General features: G+C 31.5%; 2 protein-coding genes across 2 annotated transcripts; both read left to right on the top strand.

Annotated features, from left to right (window-relative positions):
* Positions 1 to 4,026: 4,026 nt before the first annotated feature.
* Positions 4,027 to 6,974, top strand: LOC114182379 (protein CHROMOSOME TRANSMISSION FIDELITY 7-like). Its single transcript, XM_028069251.1, has 4 exons — positions 4,027 to 4,413; positions 5,386 to 5,788; positions 5,871 to 6,373; positions 6,493 to 6,974. Exons 2-4 carry the CDS (start codon positions 5,447 to 5,449, stop codon positions 6,611 to 6,613), a joined length of 966 nt encoding a protein of 321 aa, XP_027925052.1. The 5' UTR covers positions 4,027 to 4,413; positions 5,386 to 5,446; the 3' UTR covers positions 6,614 to 6,974.
* A 3,121-nt stretch (positions 6,975 to 10,095) lies between these two features.
* LOC114182467 (ecotropic viral integration site 5 protein homolog) lies at positions 10,096 to 16,917 on the top strand. Its single transcript, XM_028069342.1, has 9 exons — positions 10,096 to 10,462; positions 11,096 to 11,303; positions 11,404 to 11,605; positions 12,813 to 12,983; positions 13,061 to 13,177; positions 13,373 to 13,570; positions 13,650 to 13,709; positions 13,787 to 13,885; positions 16,423 to 16,917. The coding sequence occupies exons 2-9, from the start codon at positions 11,167 to 11,169 to the stop codon at positions 16,525 to 16,527; spliced, it is 1,089 nt and encodes a 362-aa protein (XP_027925143.1). The 5' UTR covers positions 10,096 to 10,462; positions 11,096 to 11,166; the 3' UTR covers positions 16,528 to 16,917.
* Positions 16,918 to 17,186: the final 269 nt, after the last annotated feature.

Genomic DNA, 17,186 nt, shown 5'->3' with positions numbered 1-17,186 from the left:
TAAAATATGTGTAGAGGTATAATCTATCTTGTTTTAGTCAATAATTTTCTTTTCATCACTCTTAAATGATTAATTTATTCTTTCATTATTTATCAACATACTTTTTTTAAAATAATACTAAAAAATAATTGATCACAATCTAATAAAAAATTGAGACATGTAATTATTAAAAGAAAAATATATTCATTATTCTTAATACATAATACACTATTATTTTTTTCTATATTCATAAAAAAAAAAGAATATACAAAAAGCTCATTAGATAAAAAAAATAATATTTTTCATTATCAAATAAGACAAAAGACAAGAAAGGAAGAGGATAAATGAGAAATATAATGAGTTTATGTCTAATTTTTTTTTCTTTAAAAACAAAAAGAAGACATATGAGAGTGAGAGATTATTACAATTTGTGAAAAACTAAAAAGACAATGAAAAGGAAAATAAAAATTAGGTTAATAAATATTTGGTTTAATTACTCTTTTGATTCATGCTTTTGTTTAAAAATGTTAAGTTGGTCCTCCAATTTTTTTTAGTCTCAATTTGGTCCCAATTTTTGAAAAATTGGTCGTCTTGTATGATAAATTTCATTAAATTCCTCGAAACATATCAATGATCTTTTCATTAAAATTGAAACTCTTAATATGGATGATTTGCTTTATTGGTATAATTAACCTAATCCTACTGTCAATTTTTAAATAAAATCAGGGGTCAAAAGAAAAATTAAACCTACATATTTTCATTATATTTAATTTTATGTTTTATTATGTATTTACATTAAATGTTATGTTTAAATAAAAGAAATAAAAAATAAAAAATTTAATTTTTATTAATTTCTAATATATATTACCTATAATTTAAAAAAATTAATAAATTTTAAATATATTTTTATATTATATATATATATATATATATATATATATATATAATCAAAATCTTGGGGGGGTGGGGCGGGGGCAGGCCCCTCCTTGCCCCTAAATAGCTTCACCACTGCTTATTGTGGTGAGATCTCTTGGTTCTAAAATTGCAGTGACCTTAGGCTGCTATGCTCTATTTAGACTTTTCAGTATTTTGATATTCAGTTCTTTCTTTTCAAAGACCTTTCCCAAGGCTATGAGATGATTCACAATATGAGTGAACCTTTTTTACACATCATAGATTATTTCTTCAGCCTTCATCCTAAACATTTCATAATCCTGGATTAATGTGTTCTTTCTAGCTCTCTTGACTTCATTCGTGCATTCATGAGTTACCTTTAACACATCCCACATTTCTTTGGCGGATTGACAAATTGATACCCTGTAGAATTCATCCAATGTTAGTGCAGATGAGATTATATTCTTGGCTCTCACATCATAATGAGCACGTTTATTTTCATCACGAGTCCAGGATAAGAAATCTTTAGGTATAGTTTTTCCTTCCTCAATTTTTGTAGGTATAAATGGACCATTAACAATAGCATCCCATACACCTTTATCAACTGATTCTAAAAAGATCTTCATTCTGATTTTCCAGAAGGGATAGTTATCTCTAGAAAATAAGGGTGGTCTTTTTTATTAAAGCCCCTTCAGAAAAAGTTTGTGAAATATTGGCCATCTGTCAAGATCTAGTCGACTATGGATTCGACTAACCAGCTCTGGTGCCACTTGTTAGATTTGAAGCACCACTATTTCACAATCAAGAGGGGAGTGAATTGGTTTTAACAAATTTTTCCCAGTTTTAGCACTTTTAAAATTGTTTTGATAAACCATTTGCTTGTTGAATCAATTGAAATAGTGTGGTTTGATGCTTAATGTTTGGAGCATTTATACTATGACAAAATATGGAGAGGAAGAGATAAAGCACACAAAGTTTTTATACTAGTTCGATTCCTAAGAATCTGCATCCAGTTTCATCTAGCAAACCACAACTAGAGATTTTCACTATATCACAAGAATTTCAAGATTTAAAAATACACTTGATAAATCTAAATTCTAAGATAAAGGAACACACACGCAAGGCTTCCACACTCTTGCTCAACCACACAACAGCAAGGTTATCACACACACTTGCTTTAGACAGAAAACAACATAAACAAATAGTTTCAAACTGTATCAAAAACACAAGAACAAAGCCTACAAAATGGATTGAGTACACCTTTTCCAAGACTAAAATTTCTTCATCTTGCCAAGTCAAAATTGAATGTGTCTTGATAGAATTCTTCAAAGGGACCTTCCAAGATAGCTCCAAGAACCTATTTCACACTTCTCTTTCTTTCTTTTGGTTTGAACAAATTGCTTTTCAGAAAGTGCAGAAACTGTTTTTATATAACAGCTGCTATCAGGCACGAACCTAGTTGACTATATTAGTTGGCTAGTCAACTATATTATGACAAAGTCCAACACCAAGTTCCAGGATATACGTAGTTAACTATATTAGTAACCTAGTCAACTATCGGGGCAACAGATTGATATTTTCAGGATATCACGTACATGTCATATTAACCATTGTAATGCTATTATGGGCATCATCAAAAACTTAACACATCACACATGCATACATTTAATAGCAATAGGAAGCCTGAAGAGGAGCTAGAAACTCTTGCTAAGCTTGGAGACCTTCGTGATGCTTCTTCTGCAACCATGCTTTTGTGGATAAACTATAATATTCCTGATCGAGTTGCCATTGGAGAAAGCGAGACCAACGTTAATTTGAGATAGTTTGCAACCATGGAGGAAGCGTAGTACTCGACAATAGTACTCGACGGTGCCTTTTTGGGCAAAGGGAGATTCCACGACAGCATTGGATCACTTCCTGACTGAGTGACGATGGTGAAGTGAGACGAAGATTTGTAGGAAAAGAGAATATTTCATAGGAAAAGGCCGGGTCACGCGACAGTTGTGAATGAAAAAGTAAGTACTCCAAATATGAAAAAGGAGGAATATGAATATGAAAAGCAAGAAAATGATCTTCGTTAAAAAATTCCAAGACTTACGAGAGATTTTTTAAAAATTGCTAATATTTACTTGAGGTTTCTACAAAACCTCTGTTATTTACCAGAGGTTTGACTAACCTCTGTTACGTGTATGTGTTACTAGAGGTTGTTGTAACCCCTGATAATAAACCTCCCTTAAAATTAATATTTTTGGTAGTGATATGGTTATTTTCATTGAAAAAAGTTAACTGAAAAATTTAATTATAATTCAATTATCATGAGTTCAAAAATATGAAAAAACGATAGACATTCTTTTAGATTTTGATAATTATAAATATACTAGATTATGTATTCATATTTATTGAATTAGTCACAATAATATTAAATATATAATTTTTGAGTATATTATTTTGGCTCTCCAAAAATTTTAGTAAAGATCCGCCATAGATGCATACAATATTGTAAAATATATAAATATATGTATATATAAATATTTTAAGTATATTATATGTTATTGTAGAATTATGTATCAAATTTATGAGTACAATATAGAAAAAGAAAATGGTCACCGCAATATACATTAATATTATGATTAGAAATGTATCAAAATTCATTACAAGAAAAACTCAATTTATTTACGGTTGAAATTCGTATGTAACTAATAAAATCTGTAGATAAGAGAATATTACCTACAAATTACATATGAACAAAAATTCGTATATAAATATATCATAATTAAATTCACATATAAAATTATCTATAAATAATTATATACAGATATATTCGTGGATAATTATCTACGAAATATTTCAAATATTATTAATGTTATATATAATTTTAATATTTTGATATAATTAAGTTACCTTTACACATAATAATAATTATTTTTAATTAACTAACAAATTATTTAAAAATATTTAATATTCAAATTTACAAAGTTAGATACATAATCAGATTGAATAATACTGTTATAATGCATGGAATTAGCGACCAAAAATTAGGGTTTAGGCTATGACGTTAATTAAACGGCTAAAAAAACCTACAAACGACATAAAATCATGTATCAAATTATTTATAGTTCTATCTCAATAAGCGTTGGGTGCCCTAGGATTAAATTTTCACTTTCTTATTCTCGTTCATTTCCCTCCATCCTTTTTTCTATTTCGCATGGGGTCCTATTCTTCGCGCGCTTTTCCAATTTCAATCTCACACTTTACAGTGCGATTCTCGCCCTTGGTTTGCGATTGCGATTGCTCGAGCCTAGGCCACCTTTCAACCCATTTTCCCTCTCTTGCGCTTCAGACACAATCCCCTTCTTCAATCTGCCCCTTTCTTGTTCAATCTTCCCAAAATCCCTTTTTTTCTTCTTCAATCCAAAACCCTATTCGAACCCAGTAAAGTCCCAACACTGTTGAAGGAGATTTGGCAGCTGGTTGAGCTTCCAAGCACAGTGTTAGGCGCACTGACGTTGTTTGTGGCAGCTGGTTCGTTCTTCTTCGTTGGTAAGAAGAAATCTGAAGGATTTGGTGTTTGTACTGCGACTCTCTTTTTGAAATGAGGATTTTAGAAAGATAGTTGTTTTGTGCAGAGTGAATGGTGCGTGACTGATTCGTTCTCTATTCAGGGATAATAGTGCTGGAATATTGGTAAAATGAAAATTAGAAACGAGTGCGGCTGAAGTTAGGGCTATGGAATTTTAACCACATTTAAAATGAGCACTATGCTGGCAAGAGATGCTGATTTTCTATTTTTTTTAGTGCGTGGGTGAGAAAAGTGAACTTGAAATGCTTGTTACATGAAATTAAAGGAATAATGTATCATATTCTGAACGCAATTAAATGAAATTCTGTGCTATTTATTTGCTGTACCATATGTGGTGAGTGCATTGTCGTGATCAGTTTCTAAATGGTTGACCTCGTGTCTTTGCATTACTTCTGGAGAAAATATGGTTGTTGTTTTCCTTATTAGAATTTTATCTGCAAATCATTTCATGGTGGGAGGGAAAAGTGTTCCATGTATAAATTTTACCTAGCATGTATAATTTCAATCACATTTGCCATATTCATTTATGGAGGCTCCAGTCTCTGTTCTGTAGATTCTGCTCCAAGTGATAGTATTCAAACGTTATTAGTGAAGACATTTTTCTCTTCTTTTCTTACGAATGTCTGAAGGCATACCATTATCTGTTATTGTAAAATGTTGAGAAACTTGAAGGTTGTGACTTAGAGTTGTTAAACTTTTATTATCAATTATGAGAATGCATTCTATGGAACCTGTATATTCTGTAGACATTGCCTTTCATGAAGAATATAGTAAATATATACCTTACACTTTGATGAATTCCTATATGCCATTTGTCTGGTATTTTCAAGAGAAACATTGGGCAATATGATTACTTAAATTTTACTTTTATAACTCATTTATAATGGCCTTGAGGACTTGGTTGTACTTACAGAATCTGTTTTTTTCTTTAGGACCATCCATCAATAACACTATCACATAAGAAAGAAAGAAACATCCATTGCTGAATCAAAAATGCAGTCCAAGATCAGTGCTTTCTTAAGATCCACCCCAGATTCCTCTTCTCCCAACAACGACCATGATTTGTCAACCTGGGAGAATCAGCAACACCACATCATCAACACCTACACCCGAAGGCGCCCAAACCCTGACCCCGGTACTTCGGATCCCAAACCCTCAACACTCGTCAAAAACAAGAAGAGAAGCTACGCTCAGTTTCATCTTGATTTTGGCCAATCCGATTTCCTCCTACGCTCGTGTTCTACATGCGGCATAAAGTTCACTCCCGGCGATCCACAAGACGAGAAATCCCACAACGAATTTCACAAATCATACACGCAGGGAATCCAATTCAGAGTTAGCTCTCTGCCTGCATTCTCTTCTTTTACGGTTTTTTATTCCTAATTCTATCTTATTTCCAACGTCTGTTATTCTGCAGGGTTGGACCAAAGAAAATGTTATTCCTCTACCCAGTTTGGATTCGGGTCGGGTCGTGTTGTTCTCGGAGACCGACCGGGCTTCTCACAGGAAGAAAGTTGAGGAGGTGGTGAGGATGATGGAAATTGAGATTGGAAGTGGGTGGATACTTCACGAGCGCTGTAAGGTGTATCTGTTTATATCTCTTAACAGGGTTGTTGGGTGTCTCGTTGCGGAACCAATTGAAAAGGCATTCAAAATTGTGTCTGGCTCTGTTGTTGGATCTGTTCACAGCGCGAAGAAAAGGGGAGTAACGACACGCTCTACCACTCTTCAATTTGGGAATGTTATTTTCCAAAGGGAGGTCCATAGAAAAGTTGCTAATGTGAGTGATTCTGAAAAGATGGAAGGGGCAATCTTCTGTGACAGCGAACCAACCGCTGCCGCTTGTGGCATTAGGGCCATTTGGGTTACTCCCTCCAACAGAAGAAAAGGCATTGCAATCCAGTTGCTAGACGCTGTGAGGTAACTTAATTGACTCTGAGGAACTTTAAATATTTTATATAAAATCAATAGTTCATAGGTTATTCTTCAACCATTTACTTGCCTAGTGATTTCAATTTGCTGTGTTAAATTGGTTGCAGGAAGAGTTTCTGCCCAGGTGTTGAGCTTGAACGTTCTCAGTTAGCATTTTCCCAGCCTACCTCTGCTGGAAAGGCATTAGCAGCTAGTTATACTGGCACTGGCTCATTCTTGGCATATTAAAGCCAACAAAACAGTTTATTAGTGATTACTTATTTTGACTGTTAATAGGTACAAACGTAAGCTATTCTTGTAAAGTGTAACATTTTTTAGCTCATATAAGCAATGAATCCGTCATCTCATTGTTTTTTGTTGGTGCAAGGCTTTGTCATTGTGAGTTGATTTTACCATTTAGTTCTTGCAAGTCAAGAGTTAGCATGTATGGGAGAACATCCGTTTGAAGACTACGACTGTGACTGTGACATTTAAACATGTATTTTGAAACTGCAAACTGAAGTTCACACTTTCCAAGTACTAGATTAGGGAGCAAGAAATTGTATCTTTTTTTTTTTTTTTTGTTGATTGTTTGCAGGTTTGTTTGGTTGTGTTCAAGCAAGCTTAAGTTTGTTAATGTGAAAATAAGCCTGACATTTTGTGTGCTTGTCTCTTTTCTTAATAATTTATATATATATATATATATATATATATATATATATATATATATATATATATATATATATATATATATATATATATATATATATATATTCTGGCCATGTTTGTGTTGCTTTAATGGAAATTATGTTTCACCTTGATAACTTACATACTAGTTCTTCTTTTGTCTTAATCGTTGGGTAAAATTTTTAATTTTAATTTCAAATAATATTAAAAAGAAAATTGCATCTGAAGTGATATGTATCTTTTTTTCATTTCATTGATCCATAATCTTTTATATTTTATTCAGATATACACATTGGATATATTTCTTTATTACTTTGACCCATAATTTTTATTTGCTTCTAAGTTTGGTATATGTACTGCTATCTTTTTCTTATCTACTTATGTAAAGCCAAAAGATCGTATTTATCTGTTAATACTCTTAGTGTATAGTATGTAGATATATGTAGATATATTTTTCAAATTTTATGTTTGTGTTATGTCTAGTTAAGGGGACTCTAATTTCAAAACTAACTTTCTATGGGACTCTAATAATGATTAACTAATGCATTAAGTTAAACCATTATGTATCATATTAAGCTATAGGTAGTCGTTAAAACCAAAGGAAAGTCTCTTAATATTTCATTATTAATAAATGATTAATTCATTCAATTTAATCTTTAACATAAAGTAATTTAAGACTGGTTTTGAATAATTGACATGTTCCAAAAATAATTTTCATTTCAACGTTTATATGCTGTCAATAATAATTTAGAAATAATGCATCATTTTGAATATGGTATATCTTTATTAGATTACACTTTATTATTACTTTTTATATTGTTTTTTTATAATAATTAGGGTGTTTGTTTTATTTTGATGTTGAAGCTTAAAAATGAAATTGACATGTTTTTAAGTTGATACACACCAGGTATATAGGTATATATGTATATAATAGATGAAAAGACTTAAAGACGTGAAATGTGATATGTTTTATTGACTATATTTTATGTGGCAAATAGTATGAAGAGTTTGTATTTATGGTTAAGTATTTTATGATTATGTAATCTATCATGTATTTCATTTTGAAAGTAGTATAAAGATACCATTATGGTGTTGTGTACATAAAGAAATGTATAATTATTATGTTATATGTGATTGTATGTGTCAATATCTAGTATGGTATTATGGCCATTTATGGATATGTTGGTCATTGCCTTATATGGATATGTTGCCCATTTGGGATGATATTTTGCAGTATTAGGTTCCAAACTCAATGAAAAGAAAATATCTTAATTTCATTGAAAATTTAATCACAAAAATAAGACATGAGGTGAGGAGAAATTATAGGAGATTTTTGTATCAATACTTATTATATCATATGTAAATATTTACCTTCACACAACATTTTAAGGTCAATTTTTACCGGTGATGATTTTGATATAAATTAGATGTTAATTTGTAATCGGACATATTATGAGTCGAAAAAACATTAAATATAAAAAGTTACTTTTGATTTATTGGGATATATGTGAGAATTCATATATTTTAGATTGAGATAATTTAATAATAATTTGTCATTTTTGTTCTTTATTTTGAGAAATAATATTAGTACTACAAATGGCATTACAAATGATATTGATGATTTATGAGATTTTTATATAAATGCGAAATTGTATTGCTTTGAAGTTATAATCTTTAAATCGATTTATTCTAATATATAATAATATATAGCATAATATAATATAAACCACTGGGGTAACAAATCTATGCAATTTTATATGAAATATGAGAATGCAACAAAATTTAAAAAATTATTAATTATTATGCTAATATCCATGTTATATTTATTATATATAACTTTTACTAACGTATGGTTCCAAACGTAACATTTATGTATATAGCAAATTATATATATTTTTTTCTTTTCCCCGTTTAATAAGTTAGTTCGAAGTTTTTAGGACCTTGCGATTTCAAATTTTAACAATTATTTAAATCGAATTTCAATTGAAGCCAACTTAATATGAAAAGCGTTCATACTCAATCGATGAACTTTTTCGGAATCTCTTCGTATAATTGCATTTTTCTTATCTACGAAATTTGATTATGAAATTTTGTTAAAAAAAATAATTAATAATGTAGATCAATAATAAAATTTGTTTAAAGATATGAAAAATTAGACCTTAAATAATTGAGTATACTAAAGCTAATGAAGACCTAATGGTCTTCATGGCCCTACATTTGCCGTCTATTATGTCTATGGATCTCATTCACTTATTTTTTTTTTCTTATCACTTATTATCAAATTTCTTTCTTTAGTCCACTAATTCCATAATTTCTGTAGTTTTAGCTGTATAGATTTTTTTGAAAGTGATTACTATTTTTACATTTCAGTAAATTATTATTTTTTTCTCAGTTGTCCTCAAATTATTATTATTATTTTTTTTGTAAATTGTCCTCAAATTAATTGATGAACATCACATAATAGATTGATTTATATATTGAATTTTGCAAAAACACCAAGAAATATTGTCTTATTCGATGAATGTTCTTGCTTTTATAATTTTTATTTTAGTCATCTCATTTTTTTTTTGTATTTTTAATTTACTAATATGAGACAATATATCAAAACATTTTTTTTTAAAAATTAATATCACACATATTCATTTTTATTATAAATTGATAAATATTTTTTATGACAGTGTAATTGATTATGGACAATGTCATATTTTATTTTCATTGATTAAAGTCATGATTTCTTTTCTATCCTTATCCTCACATCAAAGAGAATTGCTTTTAGATAGTAGCTCACATCACATGAGATTGGCTTTTGTTTTCTCTTTTATTTCAACTTTTTTCTTACCCTAATTCCTAAATAAATAAATGAACAAATAACAGAATTGTTGAAAACTGAAAAACTAAAGAAAACATTGATAGATAAAATTGGTTTTAGATAATAGCTCACATGAGATTGGCTTTTGTTTTCTCTTTTATTCCAACTTTTTTCTTACCCTAATTCCTAAATAAATAAATGAATAAATAACAGAATTGTTGGAAACTGAAAAATGAAAGAAAACTGAAAAATAAACTGACTTTTTTTTCTTCTTTTTCTTCTTCTTGTTGAAAACAACGCCCATCTCTCTGTCATTTCCCACTTCCGAGGTTGTTGCCTTTGCCGGCCAGCCCCATTCCTCCTCTTTTTGTTTCTGTGTTCCTTGGAAATTCCACAATTTCAATAACACCCTTCCTTCGTTTACCAATTCTCAATTTTTCACCAATTCAACCTTTGATCTTTGATTTTTCCACCCATTTTCTTGTTTGATCGGGGATTTTCAATTTGGGTGCCCCTTCTGTTTCTTATCTCACCATAGGGTCCAATAATCTGCGGTTTCTTCAGATTAGAAGCAATGGGCATAGGGTTCGAGCGGAATGATGGTACGGATAACGAAAGATGAAAAAATTTAAGCTTTTTGGTGTGTGTATTGGGCATAGTAATGTTTAAATTCTTAAATTACACCATCAACTCTAGCTACTTCTCCCCTGTATATTTTAAATTTCCACGAATTTGGCACAGTAACTGTTATCGTGGTATTGAGTTTGATTAATTTTGAATGGAAAAAGATTTCGTACTTTTGACCGATAAGAAACCATTATTTGTAAGTCCTGGAAGATAGTTGTTATGACCGTCATCAAATTTACATACCTGTCAGTTTGTGATTGTCACTGTGATTGGATGTCAATGTGAACCTTATTTACATTGTTAGTGTGTAGACTGTTTACTCCAACCTGTTTGACACCTTAATTAATGCAATTCTGTTGGTAACTAGGATTAGGATATAAAGATATCTGATAAGGTTTTTGATTGCGTTGTTTATTTTATGCTTATGGGTTATGGCACAGCAAACTGAAATCTCACAATACAGTTATTCTAGTTATTACATACTTGCATTGCATGCTTTAAAGTTAAATGAGCAAATACTGTAACTATGTGTATGAGAAACTTATGCATTTTTCAGTAAATTTTGTAAATTGATAGTAATATCAATATTTTTGTGCATCTATTTTCAGGTTTTCCTCATAGTGATGTTTAGGGAAACCATTTGTCTTTTGATTTGAGAGAGCTGATTTGTGATTTTTGAATGGAGAAGAAAAGATTAGATGACTATGAACAAGGTCCAGTTCCTTCACCAAGAGCAGTAGATAGATTTGGTTTTGTAAAACCGGATAATACTTCTGATGGTTTAATCAAAAGTAGATCAGCCTATGAGTATGAGAGGTATTTTGTTTTCCTCCTGTTGATTTGTGTTTTTTCTGTGTTATGAGCTTAAAATAAATAGCCAGTGATTTTTACCTATATTACATCTATCATTCATCAGATATAAGGAGGAGAGAAGGGTTAGAAAATGGAGGAAGATGATTGGGGTTGGTGGCAGTGATTGGAAGCATTATCTAAGGAGAAAACCTCATGTTGTTAAAAGGCGTATAAGGAAAGGAATTCCAGATTGTTTAAGGGGTCTTGTTTGGCAGTTGATATCTGGAAGTCGAGACCTATTGCTGATGAACCCTGGAGTTTATGAGGTAATCAAGTTAAATTATACTGATGAAAAATTATGATACATTTTGTACAACATTGTGTTACCTATGATCAGTGCTTGTCTCGCTGTTGTTTGTTATAGTTCTCCAATAAATATGAACTGAAGAATATTCTCATTTTTATTTGCTCATCTTCTTTTTATGACTTTGTATATTTGTGCTTGCTGTTGTAGTGTCACCACCCTGTTGGGCATGTGTGGTGTTTGAGTTGAACAATATATTTCTTGGTAATGTAGGTTATAAATTATTTTGAATTTGGATGTGGAAATATTTGAAGTTGTTGAAGAATCTACATTGACCAAATATATAACCAAATTACGGTATATAAATGAGTGTAAATCTTACTTTATAAGTTAATTTTGAGGTTAAGTCAGACTTATAGTCCACTTTTTAATATGGTATCAGAGTCCATACTAGTGAAATTTGTTGGACCTACCACACCTGCTATTGGACTACCCACAAATATGTAGTGATGTGCTCGAGATGTCCAGTCCTTGTTGTTAAGGGTGTGGTTAAGATCTCACATGTTCTATAAGTGAGTGTATATCTCATCTTATAAGTTGATTTTTCGAGGTTGAGTTAGACTTAAAGTCTATTTTCTAAGAAAAATTACTAGATCAATTTTATTTGACTGTTGCAAGGAAATCCTACTTTTGTGTTATCTTCCTAAAAGAATCATTTTATTATTATTTGAGTAGTATTTTAAATATGGATGTGTAGATATTTGAAGTTATTTGATCAGTTTTTATTTGACTGCTATAATTGAAATTCTACTTTGAAGTTGTCTTCCTAAAGAATCATTTTTATTATTATTAGAGTAGTATTTAACTATGTAAAACGGTTAGTGTTATATGTTCTGTAATGATTGAACAGTTGTGTATTTAGTTAAGTCTGTTACAATCTGTTATGTTTTCTGTTCCTTGTTAGTTAGCTATCAATTGCCGTATGTTTAATCTTTCTCAGCTATATATATTGCTGATCTCTTATCTATACAATTTTACTCAAATTCAGACATTTTTCTTTCTTTACTCTGATCTTTAAGAATTTTGTATGAAATTGAAGAGATAGTGTGAATTACGTGGTTTTCTACACTGAAGTTTCCTCCTTTTCTTTATGAAATTATCTTGAATTTTATTACACAACTGTTACATGTTTTGGAGTTTGCTTTGACAAGACATGGCATTTATTGCAGCAACTTGTCATCTATGAGACATCAGCCTCTGAACTGGATATAATTCGAGACATTTCTCGAACCTTCCCTTCTCATGTATTCTTCCAACAGAGACATGGACCTGGACAGAGGTCCCTCTACAATGTTCTAAAGGCTTACTCTGTCTTTGACAGAAACGTTGGATATGTTCAGGTTTTACACAGGAACTCATCACCGTTTTTGTGCTTGTTGTGAAGAAATTCATAATATTGATCATTTTAAAAATCCAGGGAATGGGGTTTTTAGCGGGGCTTTTGCTTCTTTATATGAGTGAGGAGGATGCATTTTGGTTGTTGGTGGCATTGTTGAAAGGAGCTGTTCATGCCCCAATGGAAGGCTTGTATTTGGTAATTGTTTTGTTCTATGCATTTATTTGTTTGGATTATTGATGGTGTATATGTGTTATCCCTCTCTCATATAAGATACATGATTTTCTATGAGGAAAGATTAGGATATGCAAAGAATTGCGTATTTCTTTTTAAAATTTTACTTTGATGGTAATAATTCTTGTCTAAGCAAAACTGCTGTTATATTGATTGCAGGCAGGATTGCCTCTGGTACAACAATACCTCTTTCAATTTGAATGCTTGGTGAGGGAGCATCTACCAAAGTTGGGCGAACATTTTTCCAACGAAATGATAAATCCTAGCATGTATGCTAGCCAGTGGTTTATAACTGTATTTTCATATTCCTTTCCATTTCATTTGGCTCTTCGAATTTGGGATGTCTTTCTCTACGAGGTTAGCAGTGCTTTCTGTCTGAAGAACCATATATTGGTTAGAAATTTGAGCCTATAATGATCACTTTCTTATCCTTCAGGGTGTTAAAATTGTCTTCAAAGTTGGCTTGGCCCTATTAAAGTACTGCCACGATGACTTGGTTAGTATCATGTGACCTGTGTCTGTTGTAAACCAAAGCAAACTTCTACTCACTGTTTGTGTTTGTTTGTTTATCAGGTTAAACTACCTTTTGAAAAACTCATACATGCTTTGAAAAACTTCCCTGGGAATGCAATGAATCCGGATACGTTGTTACCACTTGCTTATTCCATCAAGGTTCTCTTTCTTTCAGTGTTTTTTTTATTTATTTTCTTTAAGTTCTACATACCCAAAAACACATGTTCTCCTCTTTGTCATAGACTATGAATGACATGCGACCTTGTTATGTTTCCTTCACTTCATAAACAAAACGCATTTTTATTTGCCAAACTCCAAGTTACTTGTAAAATTGAATGTTGTACTTTCTGTTACTCAGAAAACTCTGATTTATTGATTTGGTTGATTAAGTGGTAAGTAATCATAGTATTGATACAATCTCTCAAGTAGCCACAGCATGACCGCAACAAATCGTCTTTCGCATGGTGGTTGCGTTGGGCATTGTGGAGAGGCGACTTGGTGGCTCGGTGGTCCTTTGTGAAATGAAGGAGAAGTCTTAATATTCTATCTCCCTTTTTTTCCTGGTTGTCGAAGTGTTTTTTTTTCTTAAGAAAAGGGGGTTAGGCCATACAACTCGGGCAAAATCAAATATTTAGAGCAAAATTTTAACCGTACCCAACTTGAAGGTATCCACCTAGCATCCAACTTATTTTTTTTGTGCAGTGCCACCCCACCAGTGCTGAATGCAAGTGCTCTTTTCTTTTCTTTTCTTTTCTTTTTTCTTTCAATTTCCTGTTTACTCAGCACTGCCCCACTCACCCTCCCTATTAGCTAGTAAATTGTTTGAACAGAGAAGACTTCATCTATATTGGACTCCTTGTGCTACCTATTGCATAAACTTATGCTTGAGGACATTGTAAAACTTCCTTAGATAGATAAGACAATTAAAACGGAAGTTAGTCTTGTTGGCTTTATTTACACAACTATTCTAGTTCCTTGGGTTTTGTTCAGACAATTCACATATAAGAGGGAATTGGTAAGACACATGGTTACGAGGTTTGCTCCCTCTAATTTATAACTACAAAGGTTGCATCAAGAGAGAGGAAATTTGTAAAAGATGTTCACTTAAAATGAATGGAGCAATAATGAGCTGTCTATGAAAGCTAAGTGGAGGGAAGCTAAAAAAATTATTCTTATATCATCATTTTGGAATCATTTGGTTTTTACTCTCAAAGTAATGACTTCCCTTGTTTATCTAGAGTCTTGTGGATAGGGAAAGAAAAGTAGCTATGAACTACATATATGAAATAATGGAGATAGCCAAGGAAATAATAATGAAATCTTTCAATAATACAAGGATGTATTTATAATCATTAATAGTAGATAGACATGCCAATTTCATTGCCCTTTGCTTGCAACTAGTCACTTTTTGAATCCAGAGTTTTATTATTCCAACTCAAAAATGGAATATGATTTAGAGGTTACAAAATGAGTTGTATGCTTACATCAAATGGTTGGTGCCATGTAAAGATCTGCAACAAAATTTTTTAATTGATTTTCTCTTTTATAAGAGTGTAAGTGGACTCTTTGTGATGACTTTGCCAAAGAATCAAGGAAAACTACAACCACAGGGGAGACATCTGACTGCTTTCTATGTTGCATTAAGTTACAATGTTTACATTTTAAGTCACTTTCTTTTCTTTTATAACTCAATGATGGAAGAATTATGGGCACGTAGACAATTTGTTCTTGCTCTATTCATCTGAAGTGAACATCTTTTTCAAATTTCCTGTCTCTTGATACTACCTTTGCAATGATAAATAAGAGGTAACAAACCATTTGTGTCTGATATGGATGGATCTTCTTCCAACAATTTACCAACCAAGACATAATTCTTCTAGTATTTGTGATAACTAGGAGTAACATTTTCTTCTCCAATCTCCTTGACATGGGTATCAAGCGTCTCAAATAGAGTGCTATCAAGCATCTCAACATTTTTAAAGGTGTGCAATTTTGAATTATCTGGTGTAGTACCTTGTTTACAGCCTTGCAACCCCAGGCATGTGTCCAGGACTTTGAAATTTCTAGATAAAGTCTCACGAAAATGACTTCCTTTTAATTTTTTTGTCTGCCGTCCAAACTTTTAACTCTGCCAATATTGGCAAATTTATGTGAAAATTAGGTATCTACAGTAAATCATTGAAATAAAACTTGTTAAAATTCCTATAAACAAACAGGTTGTATGGTAGTTTATTGGAATGTAAAAGAAAAATAAAAGATTTAGATAAAGTGAAAATGCATTGAGAACCCTAAACCTTAAGTGATTCATTAGATTTGCTTAACTCCAAGACTTAAATAGTATATATTTGGGTTGTTGGATTTGTAGACAACAAACTTCTTTATTGTGAAAAAACTTGATTCACCTCTTGTTGTTTTCATACAATAAACAATACAATTTATAGACTCACATTTCATGACCATTGTATTCAAAACGGCTATAACCAGATCATCATATACTATGTATAGTTCTGTTCCTCTGTCTAAACAGTAGAACTCCTACTTCATCATTTACACTTTTGTTTAATTAGTTATTTACCATATACTAACTAAATACATAATGGTCATTACATTATTACATGGCTGTGATGTTATTACACTGTATAGTTCTTTTGTATAATTTTAAAATTACAAGTCTGTAATATGGTTCTCATCATCAGATATCAAAGCGTTTGGAGGAATTGAAACAAGAGTATGAGAAGAAGACTGGAAAGGGAGCTAGAGAGCTTTCTGAAAAACCAATGCTTCCCGGTGAGAGCAACTGAAGTGAGAGCATTTGTTAGACATGTAGAACTATTGGTAAACCTGAGAGCAGGACCTCTTAGTAAAGGTTTCTCTTTCATGTTGGGTGCTAATCCACTGTGAAAATCATGGCCTCAAATTGTATGTTGTGATCATGTATGTTGCATACTATGTACAGTTGTAGTAGTTGTTGTTTTCAGAGTTAAAAAGAGGCTTCAATGAAGATGAAAATCTATTGCATGCCTAGAGCCTCATGTGGGTCTCATTTCTTTTTCTCTTTTACTGCTCTATAAAGGTAATGTTACTTCAGAAATTGTTGTTATTGTATATTAAGGAGAAAGTGCTTTTGTTGTAAGACATTCTGTTTGAGTGCAACTGAGAAAGGAATCACTTTTCAACTGTTTGTAGAGGAATATGTTCTCACCAAAAAAGCCACAAATAGAGATAGTAGGGAATTACTATTTGTTATTCAGTAACTTATATTGTATTTTTGGGTCGTTTGTTAAAGAAATGTCAAATTGCAAATCTTTTAATAAATTAATATAAACGAAGTTCACTGTTAATAAATTGAACTATTGTTATTCTGTCATAACTTTTAATGTTGTTATGAAAAACTTCATGTTTTGTTAAATCAAAATGGTGAGGAATGTAGTTCCTCTTGTCCTTACATCGTCTTAGAGAC

Source organism: Vigna unguiculata, chromosome 4, assembly GCF_004118075.2.
Source record: "Vigna unguiculata cultivar IT97K-499-35 chromosome 4, ASM411807v1, whole genome shotgun sequence".
Lineage (NCBI taxonomy): Eukaryota > Viridiplantae > Streptophyta > Magnoliopsida > Fabales > Fabaceae > Vigna > Vigna unguiculata.
The sequence above is the reverse complement of the archived record's forward strand: the minus strand, read 5'-3'. Positions and strand labels throughout refer to the sequence as shown.